Consider the following 24,949-nt stretch of genomic DNA (forward strand, 5'->3'; position numbering starts at 1 on the left):
CATTAATGTAAAATGGAAGAATAAAACAGACTTGGTCATGCATACAGAAAATAAGTCAAAGCAACAGATATTTTTATACAGATATCTTTATAGATTAGGAACATTTTCTTCTCTTTATTATTTCTCTTTCCTTGGCTCTTCTCTATTCTTTAGAAACACCAATTTGTAGATTTATATGCCATACGTTTTGGCATATAAATCTACAATTTTTTCATATATATTTTGACCTCTATTCTTCACCTTTGTGTTTCTGAGAAAAATTTGCAAGGTTGCTTTGACTTGTTATTTTCTGTATGCATGACCAAGTCTGTTTTATTCTTCCATTTTACATTAATTTCCTGTGTCTATTTTAACCAATTACCACAAATTGGGTGGCTAAAACAACATGAATGTATTCTCTCACTGTTCTGGAGGCCTGAAGTGCAAAATCAAGGTGTTGGCAGGGCTGTGCTCCCTCCAAATCTTCTAAGAATATGTTCCTTGATTTTTCCAGCTTCTGGTGGCCTTAGCTCCTTGGCTTGTGGATGTATCACTCCAGTTGCTTCAGCTGTGGTCACACTGCCTCCTCCTCTTCTGTGTGTCTAGTGCTCTCTTCTCTTACATGCATACATGTGATTGCATTTAGCCCTCACCCAAATAATCCAGGCTAAACTCCTTCTCTCAAGATCCTTATCTTAATCACATCTTTGCCAAGTTAGGTAATATTCACCCTTTTACCCTTTAAGTAATATTGACAGGTTCTGGAAATTAGAGGCTAAACATAACTATGGAGGGGGGCACCGTTCATTCTACTATACATTTTAATCTTCAATTTGGTTCTTTTACTTTCATTTCTACCCAGTATTTTATAATACTGTAACAAATTGATTTTTTTTTTTTACCAACTATCTTTAAGAGAGATAATGTGATTTCCTATTTTGGGTACATAATCAAGTAAGAATTGGACCGAGTTGACTGATATATATTCCAGTCTAGATCCTTCAAGGTAGACTTGCCAATATTTGTATCAAAGGAAAACTGGTTAACAGAAATTTCAAGGCAAAGAAGCCTATGTGATAGGAGAGTGGCAAGAAAAAAAGGATAATTTCAGCAACTAGTAGCTTCGTCTTATCATTGTAGTCATCGGAGACCCCTGCACTCACTATTCTTATTAAGATCCCAAATACCTTCATCTCATCTAATGAAACTGTCAATTCTTCCTCAATTTCTCATTTCTCTCAGCAACATCTCATAGTTAACCACTTTGGGATTCTTAGCTCATGTTCTTCATTTGACTTCCAAGTACCTTACCAGTTGGTTTTTGGTTTCCCTCATACCTCGTTAGACTCTCCTCATTCTCCTTTAATAGCTCTTTTGCCTTAGGTTGAAATAGTGTAGTGCCCCAGGACTTAGTTCTTAAATTAAGTCTCCATATTTGCTCCCCTATGCAGTGATCTCATTCACTGTGACTTGTACTTCAGGGCCTTTATACCAGAAGTTTCCTCTCCTTAGAAAACAACTACATACTTTAATATAGCTATCTGCTTCTCATAATTCATTAACACTTCCTACATTTACTTTTTTACCTAAGATACTAAAATAGAAAACATATCTTTTGATCTTCGCTAAGTTAATGACATCAATATCCACCCAGTTTTTTAAAGACACAGGCACAGTGTTGCTTGATTATTTTATTCAATTTATTGCTAAAGTCAAGCGAATTGGCTTGTATTATTAGCTCCATCTTCATAATATACCCAGAAACTGACCTTTCCTCACCATTTCCACTCTATGGTAGGTAGAATTCTAAGATGAATCACAAGATCCTCCACCCCTCATGTACACACCATAACTCGCAGAAGAGTGAATATGATGAATTTTACTTCCTTAACTATATTATATGGCACCATTGAACTTAAAATATTGACATTATCTAGGTTGGTCTTGACTCAATCCTATGGATGTTTTAAAAGGAGAGAGTTTTCTTTAGCTGGTCATGGAAGAGGAGTCAGAGATTTGAAACATGAGAAGGCTCTGACATACCTTTGCTGACTTTTAGATAGTGCAGGCCACATGTCAAAAAAAACATGGGCAGCTCCAGAAGATGAGACAACACATGGCTGAGAGCCAGCAAGAAAACAGGGACAAGAATCCCATCATCATACAAAGCTAAATTCTGCTCACAGCCTGAATGCACTTGGAAGCAGGTACTTCTCCAAGCCTCCAGGGGAATACTTAGTCAACATCTGGATTTTGGCCTTTGAGACCTTGGGAAGAGAATCCTGCCACAGTGTGCCTGGGTTCATGACCTACAGAACTGTGTAATAATAAATGGGTGCTGCTTTAAAATCACTACATTTGTGGTAATTCATTATCTAACACTCGAAAAATAATCCACATGCTAAAACCCTAATCCAAAATATCAGTCTGTAACCTGTACAACAGGAAATAGCCTCCTAATTGCACTTCCTCTTTACACTCTTGGTTCTTTATATGCCATTCTCTACCAACAGCTGCAGTAATATTTTTGTGAAGGTGTTCTTTTCAAAACAAAAATGAGATCATGTGACTCAATTGCTTAAGACCTTCCAATGGCTTTGTCATTACTTAGAATAAATTCTAAAATCTTTAACATAACCTATGTTATTATATTTGGTCTAGCTTTCATCTAACTCTCCACCTCAACTCCTACTTCCAATCACAGTTATTCCTTTCTCAAACATGTTAAACTCATTCAAATCTCTGAGATTTTTATACATGCTCTTACTTCTACCTGGAACATCTGGTTTTCAGCTCAAATGATATCCTCCTTCTGTGACTACTCTATCTTCTAGACTAGCCATTCTCTACTTGCTAATCTTGCTTGATTTTTAGAGTATATTTTATTGTCTAATTAAAATATTATGTATCTATGTGTTCACTTATTAAAAAATGTTTGTCTCCCTGCCAAGACTATAAACTAAATGTGGTGTCTTTTTGGGTCTTGTTAGTAGAAAGAACAGAGCCTGCACATACTTGCTGAGTGAATAAATGAGGATTTGTGCCCCAGAAAAACTTCCACCAATGCCCTCCTCCCTGGTGTACAATTCTCTGAATTTGCAACACCAATCAGTAGTAACTTTTAAAGTTTAGGTATGTAATAGGTATCCCAATGCTTCCAGTGTGTAGGAAGGAAAGGAAGCCTAAAATGTTTTGCAACTCTATATTCCAAATTTCTTTTGCATGTCTATGTTCAAAGTTAGCAAGACTTCTAATCAGAAAAGGGCTTTCTGAGTTTAATTTGATGTACAGCATAGTTCTATTGTTTTTCTTAGCCAGGGACAATCAATAATCACTGCTTTTTTATTTTTCTTTCTGATTAGTCCCAAATCATTTTATTTGGCAGAAATTCCTTCTCAATCTTGGTAGGCAGTCAATTATTATTGTTTGTTTAAGATGTTAATCGAAATATTTTCTCACTTCTTTGGAAGTATAATATTACTTATAGTATTATATTGACCTGTAAGAAAGCTTGGGACTTTCCAAGAGAGCTCTCAAGAAATTGAAGCTATTTTGGGATGTAGTTATTTTCCACCATTGGAAGGTACTCAGGTATACAGTATAGTCACATATGAATAGCTTGACTAAAAGATGTTTGAAATGCTTTTCAATCTCCCAAATGTTACAATTCCTTATGAGACTAGCCCCAGTTAATAATGCAATCTCCAAGGCGTGGTCAATTAAAAGTGTACTTCCTGTTACAAAACTGACATATTCCTGCAACAATTCTTACTATATAAATTTCAACACATCTAATTTTCTTTCCACTTTTACTACAAATTTTAGAATAACTATTTTGGAAAATAATTTGTCTTATGCAATTAAATGAAATATTGTGAAATAATACTAAAGTTAAGGTTACTCTAGGAAGTAATATTTGGTTAGTGTCTAAGTAAAATCAGTATGTTCAAGTTACAACTTATTTCATTATAAAATTGATTAAATATTTTTCAATGTTAAAGTACTGTATTTATTTTATAGTTCAAAAACACAAAAATATATTAAAAATTAGAAAAACTTAACATTGAAATATTCTGAATTTATTTTAATATTATTCTATTAATTTTAAGTAACTTACCCTGGTGCGTAGTTGCATATGAAAATTGCTGCATGTCTAATATGTCCAATTTTTGAACATGGAGTAACAGCACAACCAACTTTGTAAGAGTTGTCCCAAACAAGCTAAAATAATATTTTCAAGAAAGACACAAAATTTAAACACTGACTCTCTCATATTATAAACAATAATACATTCCATTCACATATAACTTTTCACCAAGCAATTCAAGAAATATAAATTATTTTCATTTAGAGACATATAGAGGGTTACCACGGAGTTAGAGCAGCATTTTCAACACGGTATTTAGAGAAATACTTCAATAGCTTCTACTAATACCATATTCTTAGGAAGAACTGTTTGAGAACATGGTTGATCCAGAATAATGCCTCAGAGCCAAAGGAAGTCATGCCTGATCAATCAATTTTCAACATCTGGTTGAACTGGAGAGTTCTAGGTAATTGGCAGAGAAGATGGGAAAGAGGAGAAAAAGTTTTTAAAAAGATGGAAGTTGTGGAAAAAAGGGAGAAAAAGAGGGACAATCCGATTCTAGAAAAGAAAGAGACACAAAAGTAGAGAAGAATTGAATGCTATTGGCATTTCTCCTTCTCTTTGTTAAGAAAATTATACTGCAAGATAAAACAAAATCTGGCCTTTACATTAAAAAATAAAAGAGCTGGTTCCTATAAAAGAGAAATAGATCTTGAATTGGAGTGAAAAAGATGGAAATAATCAAAGGCATTCCCAGATAAACAAATTATCTGTATAACTTTAATATTTCTAATACTTTCAAGTGAACAAAAAAAGTACTTGCTTTGTTTTGTTAACCTCTGTGCAAGAAAGAGGAACTATTCTTGTTTTCTCTTATTCTTTATCTCAAGCCTTAGTGGTTTTAAAAGTGTGATTCTTAAAAAATAAAGTGACATATCAAAAAGGTGATACATTAAAAGAATAGAGAATATAATATCTGCAAGAGTTAAAGCGAAGTTTAGCACGTCAAATGCAGGAATCAAAAATGTCTAGGAGACTAGAGTTAAGGAGTAAAAATACAGAGTACTATGTTAGGGAGTAGATTTGGTTAGTTTACTGAGTATTAAAGTCATATTAAAGAGGCTGGGTTTGATAGGAGCAAGTCAGTGGAGAATCACTGACTTTCTAGAAGAAAAAAGTGATCAGAAAATAAACTGATGAAAAAATTTTAAGTATGATTGCATGGAACAGAAAGACATGAGTTCAACATGAACAAATTTCAAAGTGTTAAGTTCTACATAAAAAGTGACATCAGACTCTATTGATTGAAAAACTACCTTTTAAATAAATGTGGGAGTTCACGCAATAACTTGCATGAACTTCTTGATTACTGAAACAAATATTTATTGCAGACCTAAATAATGTCATGTTGTTATGTTGAGAATATAAGGATGAAAAGGCAAGGTCCCTGCCCTCAGTGTAGTATCAGATATATAAATAAATCATTATTAAACGATGTGATATGTAAAATAACAAATATTATGTATTAGAAATGAAAAGTGCTTCAGTATTCCTGAAGTTTGAAGTGTGAGGGTGGATTATTGAACCAGAGGCAGGGAAATAATACTATTAATTTTCATTTCAAATGTTTTAATCAATCAGCTATATAGTAGTATGTGTACTGATATGTGCAAAAAATATCTTCTACTTATAAACATAAGTCAATAATTTATAAATTATTTTTATTTACTGGTTTCTTCCCTCCATTTCCAGTGTGCATTATTTTTAGGAAAGTGCCTTTCATCTTTGAATATGGAGATTAGGTTTACTGTATTTAAGGGAATGTTTTAATTGTTTGTGTCACATAATAGATGGGATGGTAGACATTTTAAAGACCTAGGAGGATTGATTAGAATTGTGATCTTACTAAATGTAATAATTTATCATTTGAATTTATATACAAATTTGAAACATAAAACTAGGCATAAAGCAATTAAGAGTCTTCGAATTAATAACAATAAAAATTAGATACCTGAATATAATTAGAACAGTTTTTAGAGCAACTGCCATTTATAAAATTGTACATTTTCTTCTCTGCATACCAACTTCTGATAGCAATACTTGCAGTAAATTCGTTTTCAGGGCCGACCCACATATTTTCACCAATACCATAAAATTTAGGATGGGCCATACGTACACCTTGTAAATAAATATTATGCTCAAACACACACTTTTTTCCCCATGCTCTAGCAGTCCGTGACAAAGCTACATCCCAAGTCTGAAAAATATTCAAAAAGCAAAGAAAAGAAAATGTTAATAATGAGTTTTTTGTACTCTAAAATATTTTTTCTTGAGTTCTTATCATTAGATTTAAAGGAAACAATTCTAACTTTGTACTTGTGCATCTTGGTTGAGAAATTTCTATGGTAAAAACTTTGAGATAATAAAAAGTGAAATGACCATTTCCTGAGACAAAGGACTATAGATATATTTGTAATTAAAATATTAGAATGTTAGGTGATGGAAATGATAATACTCTTACAAGAAGTGAACATGTAGTCTGTTCAGAAGTATGTAATATACTTACCTATAGTCTGCTCAGAGCATATATTTTTAAATTTATGCCTTTTAGTACACAGAAATATAATAACCTAAAATATTATTCATTTAAGGGATTATTTATTAAGTACTGATTATATGCAAAATATCATATTGTCAAGAATAAAATGCTGTCAGCATAAATTTTGTCCTCAAATTGCTGTATTAGAAGAATTATATATATTATATATATATCTGATTAGATATATATGATTTACAAATAAGAGAGAAAGATGACAGAAAGAGAATACACACACACACACACATACACACACAGACAAAACTTTTAACACATGGTGTAGTTGGTGAATGTTACAAAAAAAGGCACATATAAAGTTTGTTGCAAGTTACTAGAAATAGGAGAAACTAGCATAAGATGCTGTTCCCTGGCTATCTGGAAATAACCAGAAACGTGTGCTTTTACCATTATTTAGAGACTTATTAAATTAATTGTTAGTTCAAGACAAGAACAAAAACCACATACTAGACAAATCAGCAAAATAGTGGTGAAACCAAAATGCTAAGTACATATGTTACAGTGTATCTGAAAGTAAACATCTGAAAACTAATACTCATATTTCCTTAGAGCAGGAGTATCTAACATTTTGGCTTCCCTGGGCCACACTGGAAGAAAAAGAATTGTTTTGAGTCACAGGTAAAATACATTAATACTGAGGATTAGTTGATGACTTAATTAAAAAATCACAAAAGAATTCATAATGCTTTAAGAAAGTTTACAAATGTGTGTTGGGATGCATTCAAAGCTGTCCTGGGCCATAGGCGGCCCATGAGCCACAGGTCTGAGAAGCTTGCCTTAGAGCTTTCTTAGTGAATCCCACAAATTATACATAAATACAATATAGAAAATAAACATATCAGAACTTTAGAATATCTCTCCACTACTTCCCTTCCCCAAAGGTAACCACTATTAAAAAAATTCCCTGGGTATACATTTCTCTATCTCTGTAAATACAAACATATACACACATTCAAATATAAGTTTGTCTGTTTTAAATGGGTAGTTTGTGATTTTTTTCCCTTGCACTATTGTAATTATACCATATATAATATTATTGGCCTGCAACTTTCAGTTTTCATGTACAGAGAGAGTTCCATATTAACATAACTAGATCTGCTTAATTTTTACAAGGTTTACATAGTATTCCCTAGCATGAATAGTCTATAATAAATGTAACCATTTCACTATTAATAGACTTTAAGATTGTTTCCTATTTGCAAACAATGCCCCATGGATATACTGCAACTGATTTATTTTGTATATAGTTCACATACCTCATCCTTACTATGTAGCAGTCACTATTTTAAGTGTATTTTATGTATTATCTCACTGAATGTTCCAATAACCCTAGGAGGTAGGCATTATTATTATTTCTGTTTGCCCAGAGGAAGTAACTAAAACACAAAGAGGTTAAGTTTAAGTGTATAAAATGTGTCATAGCCAGTAAATTGTGGAGCATGGATTTAAACCAACAAAATCGAATTCCCAACTCCAAGTTTATAAGCATTTTACTTCCCATGATTATGTGCAAATAAATTGTCATAACTCCAAATTCTTTAACTATGAATAAAAATCATAATTGAAAAGAGAGGCTAAAGTTTCAAAAAGCAGTTAATGAGATACTTAATGAAAAATGTCATTAAAATTGATAAATGTGCTTTGATAAAGCAAAAAATTTTTGTTAGCCTTTAGTATTTGTTTAGCTAGAAAAGCTGAATCCATACTCTAATCTGTACTCTCTTATAGGTAACATGAAGATTTTAAGATTTTATTTCAATATATTACCCTAGAATATGTCTAAGTATGGGACTTTTCACATTAATTAGGCTTAGCATTTGGTGGACTCCATTAAAAAATAATTTTAAAATATATTTTTTATTTTACTTTAGGTTCTGGGGTACATGTGCAGATCATGCAGGATTGTTGCATAGGTAGATACATGGTAATGTGGTTTGCTGCCTCCATCCTCCTGTCACCTATATCTGTCATTTCTCCCCATGTTATCCCTCCCCAACCTCCCCACCCCCTGCTGTCCCTCCCCTGTTCCCCCCCAACAGACCCCAGTGTGTGATGCTCCCCTCCCTGTGTCCATGTGTTTTCATTGTTCAACACCCACCTATGAGTGAGAACATGCAGTGTTTGGTTTTCTGTTCTTGTGTCAGTTTGCTGAGAATGATGGTTTCCAGATTCATCCATGTCCCTACAAAGACACAAACTCATCGTTTTTAATGGCTGTATAGTATTCTATGATGTATATGTGCCACATTTTCCTTGTCCAGTCTATCATTGATGGGCATTTGGGTTGGTTTCAGGTCTTTGCTATTGTAAACAGTGCCACAATGAACATACGTGTGCATGTGTCTTTATAACAGAACGATTTATAATCCTTTGGATATATACCCAGCAATGGGATTGCTGGGTCAAATGGAATTTCTATTTCTAGGTCCTTGAGGAATCGCCACACTGTCTTCCACAATGGTTGAACTAATTTACACTCCCGCCAACAGTGTAAAAGTGTTCCTATTTCTCCACATCCTCTCTAGTATCTGTAGTCTCCAGATTTTTTAATCATCACCATTCTAACTGGCATGAGATGGTATCTCAATGTGGTTTTGATTTGCATTTCTCTAATGATGAGTGATGATGAGCATTTTTTCATGTTTGTTGGCCTCATATATGTCTTCTTTTGAAAAGTGTCTGTTCATGTCCTTGACCCACTTTTGAATGAGTTTGTTTGTTTCTTTCTTTTCTTTTTTTTTTTTTTTGAGACAGAGTTTCGCTCTTGTTACCCAGGCTGGAGTGCAACGGCGCGATCTCGGCTCACCGCAACCTCCGCCTCCTGGTTCAGGCAATTCTCCTGCCTCAGCCTCCTGAGTAGCTGGGATTACAGGCACATGCCACCATGCCCAGCTAATTTTTTGTATTTTTAGTAGAGACGGGGTTTCACCATGTTGACCAGGATTGTCTCAATCTCCTGACCTCGTGATCCACCCACCTCGGCCTCCCAAAGTGCTGGGATTACAGGCGTGAGCCACTGAGCCCGGCTGGGTTTGTTTTTCTCTTGTAAATCTGTTTTAGTTCTTTGTAGATTCTGGATATTAGCCCTTTGTCAGATGGGTAGATTGCAAAATTTTTTTCCCTTTCTGTTGGTTGCTGGTTCACTCTAATGATTGTTTCTTTTGCTGTACAGAAGCTCTGGAGTTTAATTAGATCCATTTGTCTATTTTGGCTATTGTTGCCATTGCTTTTGGTGTTTTAGTCATGAAGTCCTTGCCTATGCCTATGTCCTGAATGGTTTTCCCTAGGTTTTCTTCTAGGGTTTTTATGGTGTTAGGTCTTATGTTTAAGTCCTTAATCCATCTGGAGCTAATTTTAGTGTTAGGTGTCAGGAAGGGGTCCAGTTTCTGCTATCTGCACATGGCTAGCCCGTTATTCCAACACCATTTATTAAACAGGGAATCTTTTCCCCATTGCTTGTTTTTGTCAGGTTTGTCAAAGATCAGATGGTTGTAGACATGTGGCTTTGCCTCCAAGGCCTCTGTTCTGTTCCATTGGTCTATATGTATATACTGGTACTGTTTTGGTACTAGTATCATGCTGTTTTGATTACTGTAGCCTTGTAGTATAGTTTGAAGTCAGGTAGCGTGATGCCTACAGCTTTGTTTCTTTTGCTTAGGATTGTCTTGGCCATGCAGGCTCTCTTTTGGTTCCATATGAAGTTTAAAGTGGTTTATTCCAGTTCTGTGAAGAAGGCCAATGGTAGCTTGATGGGAATAGCATTGAATCTATAAATTACTTTGGGCAGTATAGCCATTTTCACGATACTGATTCTTCCTAACCATGAGCATGGAATGTTTTTCCATCTGTTTGTGTCCTCTCTTATTTCCTTGAGCAGTGGTTTGTAGTTTTCCTTGAAAAGGTCCTTTACATCCTTTGTTAGTTGTATTCCTAGGTGTTTGATTCTCTTTGTAGCAATTGTGAATGGCAGTTCATTCTTGATTTGGCTCTCTTTAAGTCTGTTATTGGTGTATAGGAATAATTGTGATTTCTGCACATTGATTTTGTATCCTGAGACTTTGCTGAAGTTGTGTGTCAGTTTAAGGAGATTTTGGGCTGAGACAATGGTGTCTTCTAAATATACAATCATGTTGTCTACAAATAGAGACAATTTGACTTCCTCTTTTCCTAACTGAATGCCCTTTATTTCTTCTTCTTGCCTGATTACTCTGGCTAGAACCTCCAATATCATATTGAATAGGAGTGGTGAGAGAGGGCATCCTTGTCTAGTGCCAGATTTCAAAGGGAATGCTTCCAGTTTTTGCCCATTCAGTATGATATTGGCTGTTTGTCATAAATAGCTTTTATTATTTAGAGATATGTCCCATTGATACCTAGCTTATTCAGAGTTTTTAGCATAAAGAGCTGTTGAATTTTGTTGAAAGCCTTCTCTGCATCTATTGAGATAATCATGTGGTTTTTGTCTTTGGTTCTGTTTACATGGTGAATTACATTTATAGAGTTGCATATGGTGAACCAGCCTTGCATCCCCAGGATGAAGCCTACTTGATTGTGATGGATAAGCTTTTTGATGTGCTGTTGCAATCAGTTTGCCAGTATTTTATTGAAGATTTTTGCATCTATGTTCATCACGGATATTGGCCTGAAATTTTCTTTTTTTGTTGAGTCTCTGCCAGGTTTTGGTATCAGGATGATGTTGGTCTCATAAAATGATCTGGGAAGGATTCCCTCTTTTTGTATTGTTTGGAATAGTTTCAGAAGGAGTGATACCATCTCCTCTTTGTACGTCTCGTAGAATTCGGCTCTGAACCCATCTGGACCTGGGCTTTTTTTGGTTGGTAGGCTGTTAATTGCTGCCTCAACTTCAGCCCTAAACATAGAAGCACTAAACATAAAAAATAATTTTAAAAGGAAGGTATAATCATAACTCTCATATATGTGTCAGTGATTTTATTTAAATGATTAATTAATGAGGGAACTACTAAGATATTATAGCTCATTCAAGAAAAATCCAAAGAATTCTCAAGATTATATGCTGCAAAGAAGTGTTGAAATCTATTCACAAATAAATGCAAAAACTGGGTCTTATCCACAGTGCAATAGTCAATTACATTTCATCAGACACAATGAATTTGCATTTCTATGAACAAAATTAGTTACATTACAATCAGTTTTCTACAATTAAAAAATTATAAATAGCCTAGCTCAAAGAGAGTTACAGAAAAGACAATTGCTATGTGTCAGATAAACAGCGCACACAATATTGTATTTCACAATTTTCGCTGACATTTATATTAATCTAAAAACTTATGTCTTTCCTCAGCTCTAGAAAATTTGCTTCCATTCTTTCTTAATTTTCTCCCCCGCCCCCACCTTTTTTTTTGTTTTGTTTTGTTTTTCAGTTCCACATCATCTGTAAGATTTAGGAACTTTGCATTCTATTCTCTCTTTTAATTTTCCCTTCGTGCTTCTACACATTCATTTATTTATTCATCCATTCATTACATGGGAATATCTCCACTAATAAGCTAGAGGATATAAAGTTGCAGATGAAGAATTTGTTAAAGAAAAAACTATTCATGACACTTGTTAACACAGTAATAAAGGCTTTAGAAGACTTGCAACAGGGGTGACACCTGAGGCTCAACTCCAAATACAGCAAAGGTAAATGGGGATTTATAGCCATGGAGCAGGATGAGGGGGCCAATGAATAAAAATTACTATGAGGAGACATCGAGTTTGAGAGGGTTCTTGCTACATTGATCTAACGGGATTTTTGCTGAAGACAGACCAGCTTAGTCAGATCTCAAGAATGGGGGATGAAGATTTTGATCAGATATTCAGAGTAATCAAATATAGAGAGCATGAGGTTCTCCTTAAACTAGGCTAGGTGGGATTTTTGTTAAAACTGGGTGATGCAGGCCATAGGACAGGGCCTAAAGCCCAGGCCTAGTCAGAGAGGCCTCAGGGAATTCTGATTACAGTTTGGTTAAGTAGAGGGTCTTAGTCAGCTCCCTCTTGTATTTGTATCTCTTTCTCTCTCTCTCTTTTTTTTTTTTTTTTTTTTGAGAAAGGGACTTGCTCTGTTGCCCAGGCTAGAATGCAGTGGTGTGATTGTGGCTCACTGCAGCCTCAAACTCCTGGGCTCAACTGATCCTCCTTTGTTAGCCTTCTTAGTAGCTGGGATTATAGGTGTGCACCACCACACCCAGCTAGCTCTTTTATTTTTTGTAGAGACAGGGTCTCACCATATTGCCACAGCTGGTCACAAACTCCTGGGCTCAAGTGATCCTCCCATCTCAGCCTCCCAAAGTGCTGAGATTACAGGTGTGAGTCACCATGCCTAACATCGTTCTTCTTATTTGATAATACATTTCATGCAACTTAACCTATTAAATAAATCTAATTAGTTTTAACTTTAAAAAAAAAAACAAAGTGAAGCAACAAATCCTTTGAGATAGTCTAGGATTCTGGGAAATTTCAAAGTCAGTTCAAGATTAAGATTTAATTTAGAATTTGATCTTGGAAAAGCAATGTCATAAAAAATTTCAAAAGGTTTGAACACTTGACTAAATATGATCTTAGAAAGCTATGAAACAATACTCAAGAGATCTATTTAATCAATATGACAAACGATTTCAAAAGTAACTATAGGGGTAACAAATTTTTTTTTTTTATAAAAAGACCTTAGCTCTTTTAAAAGTGATGAGACTTGGTTTTCTTAAATAATCAGGAAAATAATAAAGTTGACATAAAGCACAGGAAATTATTTTAAGATACACAATCTTTTTATTCTAAGTAGGTTACTTAAAAAGCAAAACAAACAAATAAAAAAAAAAAAAACTTTTGACAATCTCTCATTAAGAGTAGCCCAAGTAAATGTTGTCATATTTACAGAGAAAAAAAATCAGATTCTAGTTTTGCATCAGTTTACTTTTAATTTTAAATATCATTTAAGGTTTTCTTAAAAAAAAAAAAACCTTATAAATAAAACCATCCAGTCTTAGCCAGCTTTGACCATGCAAAAAAAGTTTTCTTTTCACAGCCTTTCCAACTTTCTATATCCATATTTCTATATTGTCCTAAATTTTCTTCTTTTTCATCCTGGAGCAAGCAGTCATTTTTATTTAAGACAAAATTACTTTCTCCTTCCCTTGACAAAAACACATCCTACATTCCTTGTAAACTTTTCATACGAAATGTTTGTATACATTAGTACATTAGTATCCTTGATTTCACAGAGAAAACCAGGAAGTAAATAACTGTGAATTGTCTGTCACATACCAGCATTCTATAGCAGACTAGCAAATTTTATGAATATACCATCTCACAAGATTTTATAAGTATTTGCTGCTTCATAGTATAAGAAACTAAAAGTGTGTAAACTTAAACTTATGCTTAAAAATGAATGTTTCAGCAGTTTATCTTACTTAGAAATTATCAATGAATATCTATTACTTAATTTAATCTAATATAACTTTAAGACTATAAGTTACTAAAAAGATTTTGGAAATTATTTTTAGTAAGACATATTACAGCACTAAAAAAGCTAGCTAGCATCTTAGGTTATTTCCTTGTTAACTAGTCTTATGGCACATGCATGTTAGGTAAGTCTAAAAAAATAACAAAAGCAAAAAGACTAAAAAAGTTAAATATACATTTGTTGTTTTATTGTTTCACTTGATATATGAGGTAATAGATATCAAGAAATTCATTTTTGCTGTATTTTTATGTGTACATGTTGTCTTAGGCTGAATTTATAATTTGTATAATCTTAACTATCTAGCAGCTATCACAAGTTTATTCGACTTAGTAAAGCCAAGTAGAATAAAAATATATGCTTGTATGATACTTAATTCTGATAACTCAGAAGACAGAGCTTTTTTTTTTTTTTTTTTATTAAAGCAATAATACTAAATTAGTCTTATTTGGGAAAGATTTACCCAAATCAAGTGACTTTGAAAAGAATTTATGTTAGTTTGTATTTTTCTGAGAGTTTTAGGAATATTTAATTTATATAAGCCTTGTTTAGCTCTAAGGCAATTTTAATAGAACTCCTTTAAGAGATTTTATAAATTAAATTGGTAATACTATCTTAAGGTAAGAAAATATCACATATAGATAACATGTAGATACACATACACAGGGAAAGATATATAGAGATCTTATAAGTCTATTCTAAAATTTTAGCCATGAGTTGGGTGAAATACAGTAATAGAAAACTCACTGATTTACATAAAATCCTTGTAATTATGTTTTTGACAGAAGTAACAAGTTGATCTGATCAATATGAGGGCTAATGCTTTGTTTGGTTTTTTTAAGAGCTATTTGTACACTTTTAATGTGTTATTATAATTTGAATCAATCTCCTTTTTTTTTTTTTTCAGAGACAGGGTCTTGCTATGTTTCCTAGGCTGCCCCCAAGTTTCTCAGTGCAATAATCCTTTCACCCCAGCCTCCCAAGTGTGGCATGCCTGGCTCAGTCTCCATTTTGAGTCACCTGGCAGCGTTTCAGTTCAGGTGCTCCAGGGCCTGACTTCCACAGGTGGTGCTGCAATGCGAATCCCTCACGTGGAACCCTCAAGCGCTGGTGCAAGCACTGGTCCTGTTCCCAGCCCAGCAGTGCTGTGGATGCACCTGCAAAGCTGGCGTTCTGCTGTTTTCTCATGGAGTCATCATGGTCAAGTACAAGAGCCTCGTAACCTGAAGTTATCTTGCTCTTCTCTCAGCCTCCAACGCCTCTGTGTCCGGGGCGTCGCGTTCGTACTCCGGGGCGCCATCCAGATCCAGGTCATCTTCGCCCTCCTCTCCCAACAGGTAACTCTCGAGGGAGCTGTCCTGCTCCAGGCTGGGTTTGGCCTTCTTCCTTCCTTTTTCATCTGCATTGTCAGCTCAGCCACCTGCCCCTGCCACACCAGGCCCCCCAAGCCCTTTATCTTTCCTCCTTTTGTATTCCATATTCTGCTTGTTGAGTGCCTCGTGATCGATCCCACACAGACTGGAGCTTGTGGCAGGCTCTGTGGTGCCGCAGGGTCGCGGGGCATCAGGGTTCCTGAAATCATTTCGCACAAAGTCGTCTCTTTGATCAGGAGGTCCAAAGTCTGCGACTGCCAGTAACTGATCAATCTCATGTGCGAGGCACTTTTCTGCAGGACAGCCTCCATGCGTGTGTTCTGCTCAGCAGAGAGTGTTGTCTTCCAGTACAGGTGGCAGGCTGAGAAGCCTGGAGTCAGAGAAACCTTGGAGAGTTCCACATTAAGGTCATAGAGCTCCTTACTCACTTCAGGGGTACACAGCAGGTCTGTTAGTGCCTTACAGAGAAGGCCATTCAGGGCCCTCAGGCGCATATGGTCTTCCTGGTTTTCTTTGCGGTGCTCCTTATGAGGAATTCCAACTTGGATGGTTTGTAAGTCAAGTGCGAGACCAAGGAAAGACCTTCAGAGCAAAACTTTTTTTTTTTTTTTTGGTTTTCGAGGCAAATTTCTTGAGCCGGTTCTTGCAAGAGACAGTGGAGCCGTGCAGTCCCCGCGCGCAGTCCGGAAGGAGCGCAGCATCGCGGCTGCCGGGCTAATGCTTTTTACCAGTATTTGTGGAGAAGCATTTGAGGCTTTCTTTTGTCTTGATATGTAGTCTCACGGAGACTGTGAACTAATTTTAGGTAAAAGACTGTGAGAACATCGTATAGTTGTTTAGATATTTCCAAAGCCTATCTGGGTAGATCAAATGTCTAGTCGGTTTCCAATTTCTTATCTTTTCTTTTTAGTCTCAGGTAGTTGCTTATAGGACTTCCAAGCCTCTAACAGGGGCAGGGGATCTAAAGTTCAAGTGAATATAGAGGCTGGTGTGAACAGGATGAAAGAGGCAGGGGTTTGAAGGTGGACATATCAAGGGAATTGAAGGGAAGATCAAAGGTGGTACAAGGAGGAAGGAGGAGCAGAGGTGATGGGAAGGGAGGGGTCTTAGAGGAGCCAGTTTGCAGAGATCTGAAGTTTCTCAAAGTTCCAAATTATCCTTAGTTAAATTCACACACCAACAAAAAAGGACTCAGACAGAGTTGGTGGAGCACAGAGTTACTAGGGGCTAAAATACAGGACCAGGGTTTGTTGAGAAACATTGTTTACCCTGCCCCCATGGCTCCTTTGTGGAGAATACCTTTTAGTTTGTAATTAGTGGAAGGCAGGTAACAGCTGCCTACTTGGTATATTCTTGAGTTATGAGTAAATGTAGAGCACCTGTGCATTAATAAGAATCACCTGTCTAAGAGCAAATAAAGAGATGAGACTCTGCTTGGGGCCTTCAGCCTGGAACACTGTCAGCCTCTCAGCTCTCAGGCTGTTGGTCCCTGGGATAGATCCACTCTGTTTTCTATCTGGGTGTCTACCTCTCAATACCTTCAGCGCCGCCTGGGTGGGGGTCTCCCGACTGAGCTGGTTCTCGGTAGGGGTTAGTAAACTGAAATGCTCCCAGGAGAGAAGCAGAATCAAAGGGAGACAAGAAGTTCTCATAAGAAGCCAAGACAAATGTTCGGTCTAGGACTCAGGAAGTGAATCTCCCCACAAAACAAAGAGCCAAGAAGAAGGATTTCCACTCCAGGATTGGGGAGTGAATCCCCATTTGAAAGAAAGAACAGGAAATAAATTTCCATCCTAGAAGGGACCTTCCAGACAAAGAAGCCTAGAACTCTAATTCAGCTTCAGAAAGTATACAGAAGCTTAAAAATCAAAATCTATCCTCGCTGTGCTTCAACAGACAGTTATCTGGAGCACTGGCTCAGAAGTCAGACTCACCAATGGATACCCGGTCAATCAGTCAGGAGTGAAGACAAAGGCTTCAATGGTGTGCACTTGGGTTCCTGGGTAAGAGGTCTGGGGAATCCAATGATGAATCTGATACCATCCGAGTCACAGCAGTACCATAACTGTTAAAGGAAAAATTGTTCATGACACTTGTTAACACAGTGGAGAACTTTAGGACTATTGCGGTAGGCAGCAAGACTATCATATTAGAAGAGAGAGAATGGGCTGAACTCCAAATATGGCAAGGACAAGTGGGGATTACTAAAAGAAGACATTAAGGGTAGGGGGATTCTTGTTAAACTGACCTACAAAGATTCTTGCTGAAGGCAGGCCAGTGTAATTAGACATTAAGGGCGACAGATGCTGTCTAAACTGGGCTATGTGTGATTTGCGATAAAACTGGGCAATGTATGCTTTAGGACAGGGCCCAAGGTCAAGGTCTATTTAAGAAGAAGGCTCAGGGTTTTTGTCAATATAGGGACAGTACTGATTTTGGAAACTGAACAAATTTAATGAGTTGTACACAATGTGACTGAGGGGGAGTAAAGGAAAAACGTTAAGAGACTAGAGAATATTCTACTTACTATCCAATATATATTCATAAATAAAATAGGTCAACATGTTTTCCCTTTTTCTCCTTGTTATCACATTTGGAGATTTAAGTTATTCTAGATTTCTAAAATAAATTGAATCTTCTATTTTTTAAACACCCAGAAACATTTTAATATCATTGGAAATAACTGTTCTTTGAAGATTATTCAGAATTAACTTCATTGTTACCTAGGTTTGAGGCCTACTTAAAGAATAGACGTTCAACATCTTGCTGCTATCTTCTAAAGCATTGCCCTGTTAGGATTTTCTCTTTCTGGATTTATTTTGTAACGTATATTTTGCTAGAAAAACACTTATTTCATCTAGATACCTAATTTTATTAAGATGTTTGGACATAATGTTATCTTACAGTTCTTGTAATCTCATCTGCATCTGTGGTTACAATTCTTTTTCTCCTAAAATAATTTGTTTTCTCTTTTTATCAGGAACATGTCTATTTTTTTCCAGTTCTTGCAAATAAGAACACTTTTATTTAAAAAAATTATTTTCATTAATTTTACTTATACAGCTATTCTCTCATTCTGTTTCTTTTCTTTGAATTTTTTAGTTCACTTACTGTCAGTTTATGTAAAGTGACATTCACAATTAATTTTCTTTTCCTTTATTTATGTCATGTGTTTTGATGTTGTGCCCATATATTGGGGACATTTTGTTCTTTGTTCTTGATCCGAAGATAATTTGAAGAATGTTGCTTAACTCCTAAGTAGTTAAGATTCTATCAACCAACATTTTTTGCTCTTACCTTCTAGTTTTATTAAATTTTAATCAGAAATTTAGCCTGTAAAATCTCTACTTAAGCTTTTCTTTATGAGCAGGAAACAAGGACTTTTTTCTGTAAAAGCTTCATGGATATTAGAATCCCTTATTGACAGAGTATACAATTATTAATTTTGTCCAATTTTATTCATTGTTATATATAATTTATTTTTCAAATCTATTTTATAAAATTTTAAAAGAAGTGTAGAAAACATCCCACAATAATCTTGTTTTAAAAAATATTTCTTTGTATTTTTAGGAAATTTTACTTGATATATTTTCTATTTTGGCCAGTACAAAGGCCTTTATTTTATCTTCATGGATTATATCTTTTTGCCCCAATACATAGTATTTCTTTGTATCTTTAGTCTTCATTTCTATACTATTTTATAATATTATTTCTCTTTTTTAATTGGAAGTTTCATAATATATTTTTATTCATCTTTTAATTTTCAATCATTTCAATCTGTTTCAGGTATATATTTTTGAAATAAGAGACAGATGAATTTTTTTTAGTCAATCTGTAGTTATTGATAAGGAAATTAAATTTACTTATATTTGTCATAACTGATATATTTGTTTTTAAAATTATTTTATGTTTACAATTTTTTAAGTAATTTCCCATTTTTCCCTCCTTATATTGCAGGCTTGATAGTTTCTTTTCATTGCTTACTTCCCTTTTGTAAATCTGGAAGTTCAACTAACTTTTCCCATCTGCTAGCCACCAACATCAAATCATTATGATTATCATGATTATCTTTAACTTCAATTATCATGTTTAAAATTACATATGATTATTAAATACCAAAAATACAAATATATATATATACATATATGTATACACATATGTAAAATTATGCTCACTTCCATTTTGATGTTTTGTTTGCCTATTTCATCCCATCGTACACAAAGATCAGACTGCAGGAATGCTAGCCCAAATACACTAAATATTGTATTTTACTGAGGATACTGTTTTAAATTGTTGCCATTACATTTTTTTTGCTGTATGTATTTTTTTGTTTCATGAATGCTTTATCACTTATAATTTCCAGTGAAATTATCAACATGCATTAAAGAACATTTTATTTTAAAAATAATTTATTTTTTGAATAGATATCTAATACTTTATAAAAATAAAACTACATAAAATCATTGAGAAGTCATGTTATCTTGCTCTCCTCTATCCTATTTCCCCTAGGGCTTCTATATGTAATGAATTGATTCCTGTGGATCTGTCCATTATTTTTTATTTAAATATACATTCTTTTAAATTTTCTTATATAATAACATAATGTACCTTGCTTTTCCAAGATCCACGAGATAATTGTTTTTTTAGTGTAAAGAACTTTCTCATTTCTTTTTCTCACAGGTGCATGGTACTCTTTTATGTGGATGAACCACACTTACTTTAAAAAGTTAACCCTCAGTGCTGGACATTAGAGTATTTTTCCAATAATTTGTTATTCTTAAATGATGCTACAATGAATAAACTTATAGGGATACTATTACCTTCTTGTATGGTATGTCCTTAGGATAGATACCAGAAATGGTATCAGAGAGCCAAAGAGTAAATCTATTTGTAATGTAGTAGGTATTGTCAGATTCTTCTCTACAAGGATTGTATCATTTTGCTTTCACACCAGCAGTATATGGAGTAGGGATGGTCTTTGACTTTGATACAAAATCCAGAATCAATTTTTAAAAACTAATTAGCTACACAAAAATATTTTAAAAATCTGAATAATAAAAAATACATAAGCAGATTTAAAAAATGACAAACTGGGAAAATAATTACAACTCATATCACAGATGAAGGGCTCATTTCCCAAATAAATAATGGGAGAAAAAAAGCAAAAAATAAGGTAGAAAAATAATCATTAAAGGATACTAACATATCCTTATTCATATGAAAGGATGCATAGCTTCACTTATAATAAGAGAAGTAAAAATCAGAGATCATATCTTACCTGTCAGGCTAATAAAACTCCAAAGACCATCAATACTTTTGTTGTCTAGTCTATTGGGAATTGTTGACTTAGCTGGAGTTTACATTGATGTATGGATGAAGCAACATTACCTTTTTCAAATGATTACTCTGATCTAACAACAACAATTTATTAAAAAGTCTATAGCTCACAGATTTGAGATGCTAACTTTATCATATACTAAACTCCCTTATATATTTGAATTATTGCTGAACTCTATATATTTCCAATGTTATATCTTTTAACATACTAATACTATATTATTTTACTTATTGAGGCTTTATAATATGCTATAAAATCTAATATGGTCAATAACCCTCATTTTAAAAAATATCCTGGCTATGCTTATTTATTTTTTAAAACATCCTAAATGTCCATCAGTAAAGGAATAGGTAAAAGATGTAGTACATTTAAGGGATAAAATACCACAGCAGATAAAACTGAATTAACTAGATTTATATCAACAAATCAATCTCAAATGTATAGTTTTGAATGAAAAACCAAGTAACATGATAAATTCTACATAATGCCACTTATGGAAATATAAGACAAAAACCTTCAAACATTATGTTTTTGGTCTTTATAACCACATATATATTCAAAATCTTAAAAAATGTATTAGAATGATTCATATCAAACTCATAAAAGTCATTGTCTCTGGGGATGGAGAAAGGGAAAATGACTGAAGTAGCTATTAAAAAATGTTAACATTGTACTGTTTTCTCTTTCTTTAAAAAAGGAGGAATATTTATAATACTAAGTTAAAAATTGACGTTAGATATAAAACCACAGGCCATTTTCTGGTACATGAGGGGCGTCCAAGACTAAGTCTTGAGCCTTCTCCTAGTACTATCATGTCAGGTTAGAATTAAGCATCACTCAACCCCAAAACAGCCCAGAAAAAAAAGGGAGGGATTCTGTGCTCCTAGCATCTCATAATATAAGACACTTCAAGCAACAAAGAGGACTAAGCTAAGACACAATCTTCTAATATTGCAAATCCATTAAAATAGTGAATAAAATGTTTAATTTAAATCCTATGAAACTGCTTGAGTTTTCTTGGTCAAAAATGGTTGAAGAGCAACTTCATGTAGTTCAATCTTTATAAGTTTTTTTTATTTTTTTGAGATGGAGTCTCACTCTATAGCCCAGGCTGGTGTGCACTGGTGCAATTTCAGCTCACTGCAACCTCCGCCTCCCAGGTTCAACTGATTCTCCTGCCTCACCCTCCTGAGTAGCTGGGATTACAGGCGCCCGCCACCACACTTGGCTAATTTTTGTATTTTTAGTAGAGATGGTGTTTCCCATGTTGGCCAGGCTAGTCAGAACTCCTGACCTCAAGTGATCCACCTGCGTCGGCCTCCCAAAGTGCTGGGATTACAGGTGTGAGCCACCGAGCCCAGACTTTTTTTTTTTTAATCCACAGCTGAGCTCAAAGGAAAGAAAGGTAATACTCAGGTGCCAGAAATGAAGAGAAAAGTTAAAAGTTAAAGTGGTAAACTCATGGGCCTAATTTGAGGAGAGGAAACATCGGATCAGATACAAATGCCACTAATATAGGAAGAGAAGATGTAGTCATAGAGCCACCTAAGTCAAGTTCTGGGACTGAAATATTTGTAGAAAAATTAGGAAGCTGGTTTCTTCGTAAATGAAGCAGACTAGCAAATCCTTCCCACTAGTCTGAGGAAATGACATAAAGTCAGATGCAAAAAAGTCATGTCATGTGAGAAATCAGTCCTAGATCCATACTATACATACAGGTGGAGACTATGCTTACATTGTCTATATATGCTGAGAATACCCAAACAAATTATAAATATAAAAACTTAACAAATTATAAATATAAAAAACAATTATAAATATGAAACTGTAACAGGGAAGTAAGGAAAAAGCTAATAAAAACTACTCTGTAGCTGTATTTATTTTGCAACTATTTGGACAACACGGGACTCTTTCATACACATAGACACACAGACAATCGCTGCTGAAAATGAGCATAGGATAGAAAATTATAAACATGACAGAGGATCGGTAGCTAAAAGAAGAGACTTAGCACCCAAAGAAACTAAAATAATAAAACACTAAAAGTATTTTATGAAAATATAAAATAATTATGTTTAAAATGATTAAATGAGTGTAAAAATAGAAATCATAAGAAAAAACAGGACACTGAGGGAATATAAGCAAAATTTTAAAAAAAGTTTAGAAATTCAAAAAAATCAATTGGCCAGTTAAATATGTCATAAAAATCTGAAAACTAACGACTGAATGGCAGTTCTGAAGCAATGACTCAGAAGGAAAACAGAGAGAAAAGAGATGGACAATAGGGAGAAAATGAAGAGCTGTGGAAAAAGGAATGGAAAAGTCAAACATATATCTAACAGGAGTTCAAGACGGAGAGACTAGAGAGCATTGGGAAGAGGCATTATTTCTATGAAATAATGCTGAAGAACTTTTGTCTTAACAATGGACATGAATACAGAGATTCAAGAAGTCCTGAACAAAATAAATAAAATAAATAAAAATAAGTGCATACGTAGTACCAGCATAGTAAAACTACAGAACAGCAAAGAGAAAATATTTAAAGTAGCTGAAGAGAAAAGATAAATCATCTTTAAAAGAACAACCAAAAGACTAGTGGATCTCAGACTTTAGTACACTTCAAAATCATCTGGAGGACTTGTTAAAATACAGACTACTGGGCTTCAAAACCAGGGTTTCTGATTCAGTAAATCTGGGGTAGGACCTGAGAACTTTAATTTCTAACAAGTTCACAGGCGATTCTGTTGTTGCTGGTGTAGGAACCATACTGTGGGAACCTCTGAGTTCAACTAACAAAAGAAACTTCAAAAGCAACAGTAGGAGACACAAGATAGTGCTGAGAGAGAGAACAGTATCATTCAAGAGTGTGAAGTAAAGATAATTTTACATATAGAAATAATGTTTACTATTCACACACTCTTGCTGAACGAGCTATTGAAGGACATATTTTAGGCACAAGGAAACTGAATCCAGAAAGTGGTAGTTCAATACAAAAAGTAATGATTAGTAAAGAAATGGGTGCTAGTACTGACAAACCTAAATAAGCATAAATAATTATAATGGGCCAGAAGCAGTGGCTCATGTCTGTAATTCCAGCATTTTGGGAGGCTGAGGCAAGTGGATCACTTGAGTCCAGGAGTTCAGGACTAGCCTGGGCAACATGGCAAAACCCTGTCTCTACAAAAAATGCAAAAATCAGCTGGGCATGGTGGTGAGCACCTGTAGTCCCTCAGGAGGCTGAGGTGGGAGGATCACTTGAGCCCCAAGAGCAAGGGCTGCAGTGAGCTGAAATCACACCATTGTATTCCAACCTGGGCAAAAGAGTGAGATCCTGTCTCAAAATAATAATAATAAAAATAATGAAATAATAATGCTAAGCAACACACTCTTAAGCAATGAATCAAAGAAGAAATTACAAAAGATATTAGAAAATATCTTGGGACAAGTGAAAATGAAAACACAACTATTGAAAATTATAGAATGTAGCAAAAAACAAAACAGTGCTAAGAGGAAAATGTATGACTATAAGAGCTTATGTTTTAAAAAATGACTCCAAATCAAAAGAGCTTATGTTTTAAAAAATGAAAGACTCCAAATCAAAAACCTAACTGTACACCATAAGTAGGTAGAAAAGGAAAATCAAATTAAACCCAAAGTTACCAGAGGAAGGAAAAAATGAAGACTGAAGCAGAGATAAATAAATTAGAGAACAGAAAAGCAACAGAGAAAATCAACAGAACTATGAACTGGTTCTTCAAAAAGATCAACAAAAATGATAAATATTTAGCAATGATAAACATTTCTGAGTAAGACAGAAGATTTATTCCTGGAAACATATAACCTACCAAAAGGTAGTAATGAAGAAACAGAAAATCTGAACAGACCTATAACTAGTAAGAAGACTGAATCTGTAATAAAAATCTCCTAACAAAGAAAAGCCCAGAACCAGATGGAGGCATTGGTGAATTCTATCATATATTTAAAGAAAAATTAACATCAATTCTCAAAGTCTTCAACGAAAATGAAGAGGGGGAAAGATGTATTAACTCATTCTATGAAGCCAGCATCACCCTGATAC

At 34.6% G+C, this 24,949-nt stretch overlaps 1 protein-coding gene across 1 annotated transcript in view; it reads right to left on the reverse strand.

Annotated features, from left to right (window-relative positions):
• GLIPR1L2 (GLIPR1 like 2) overlaps nt 1–24,949 on the reverse strand; it is a 46,370-nt gene that overhangs the window by 18,059 nt on the left and 3,362 nt on the right. The window contains exons 2-3 of the mRNA XM_012441469.3: nt 6,078–6,323; nt 4,097–4,200 (exon numbers count right to left, since the gene is read on the reverse strand). Coding sequence (XP_012296892.2) covers nt 4,097–4,200; nt 6,078–6,323 — 350 coding nt within the window. The remainder of the gene's footprint in view (nt 1–4,096; nt 4,201–6,077; nt 6,324–24,949) is intronic.

The sequence above is a fragment of the Aotus nancymaae genome, unplaced genomic scaffold, assembly GCF_030222135.1.
Source record: "Aotus nancymaae isolate 86718 unplaced genomic scaffold, 86718_ANA_hifiasm-v0.15.2.pri h1tg000016l, whole genome shotgun sequence".
In the NCBI taxonomy this organism is placed as follows: Eukaryota; Metazoa; Chordata; class Mammalia; order Primates; family Aotidae; genus Aotus; species Aotus nancymaae.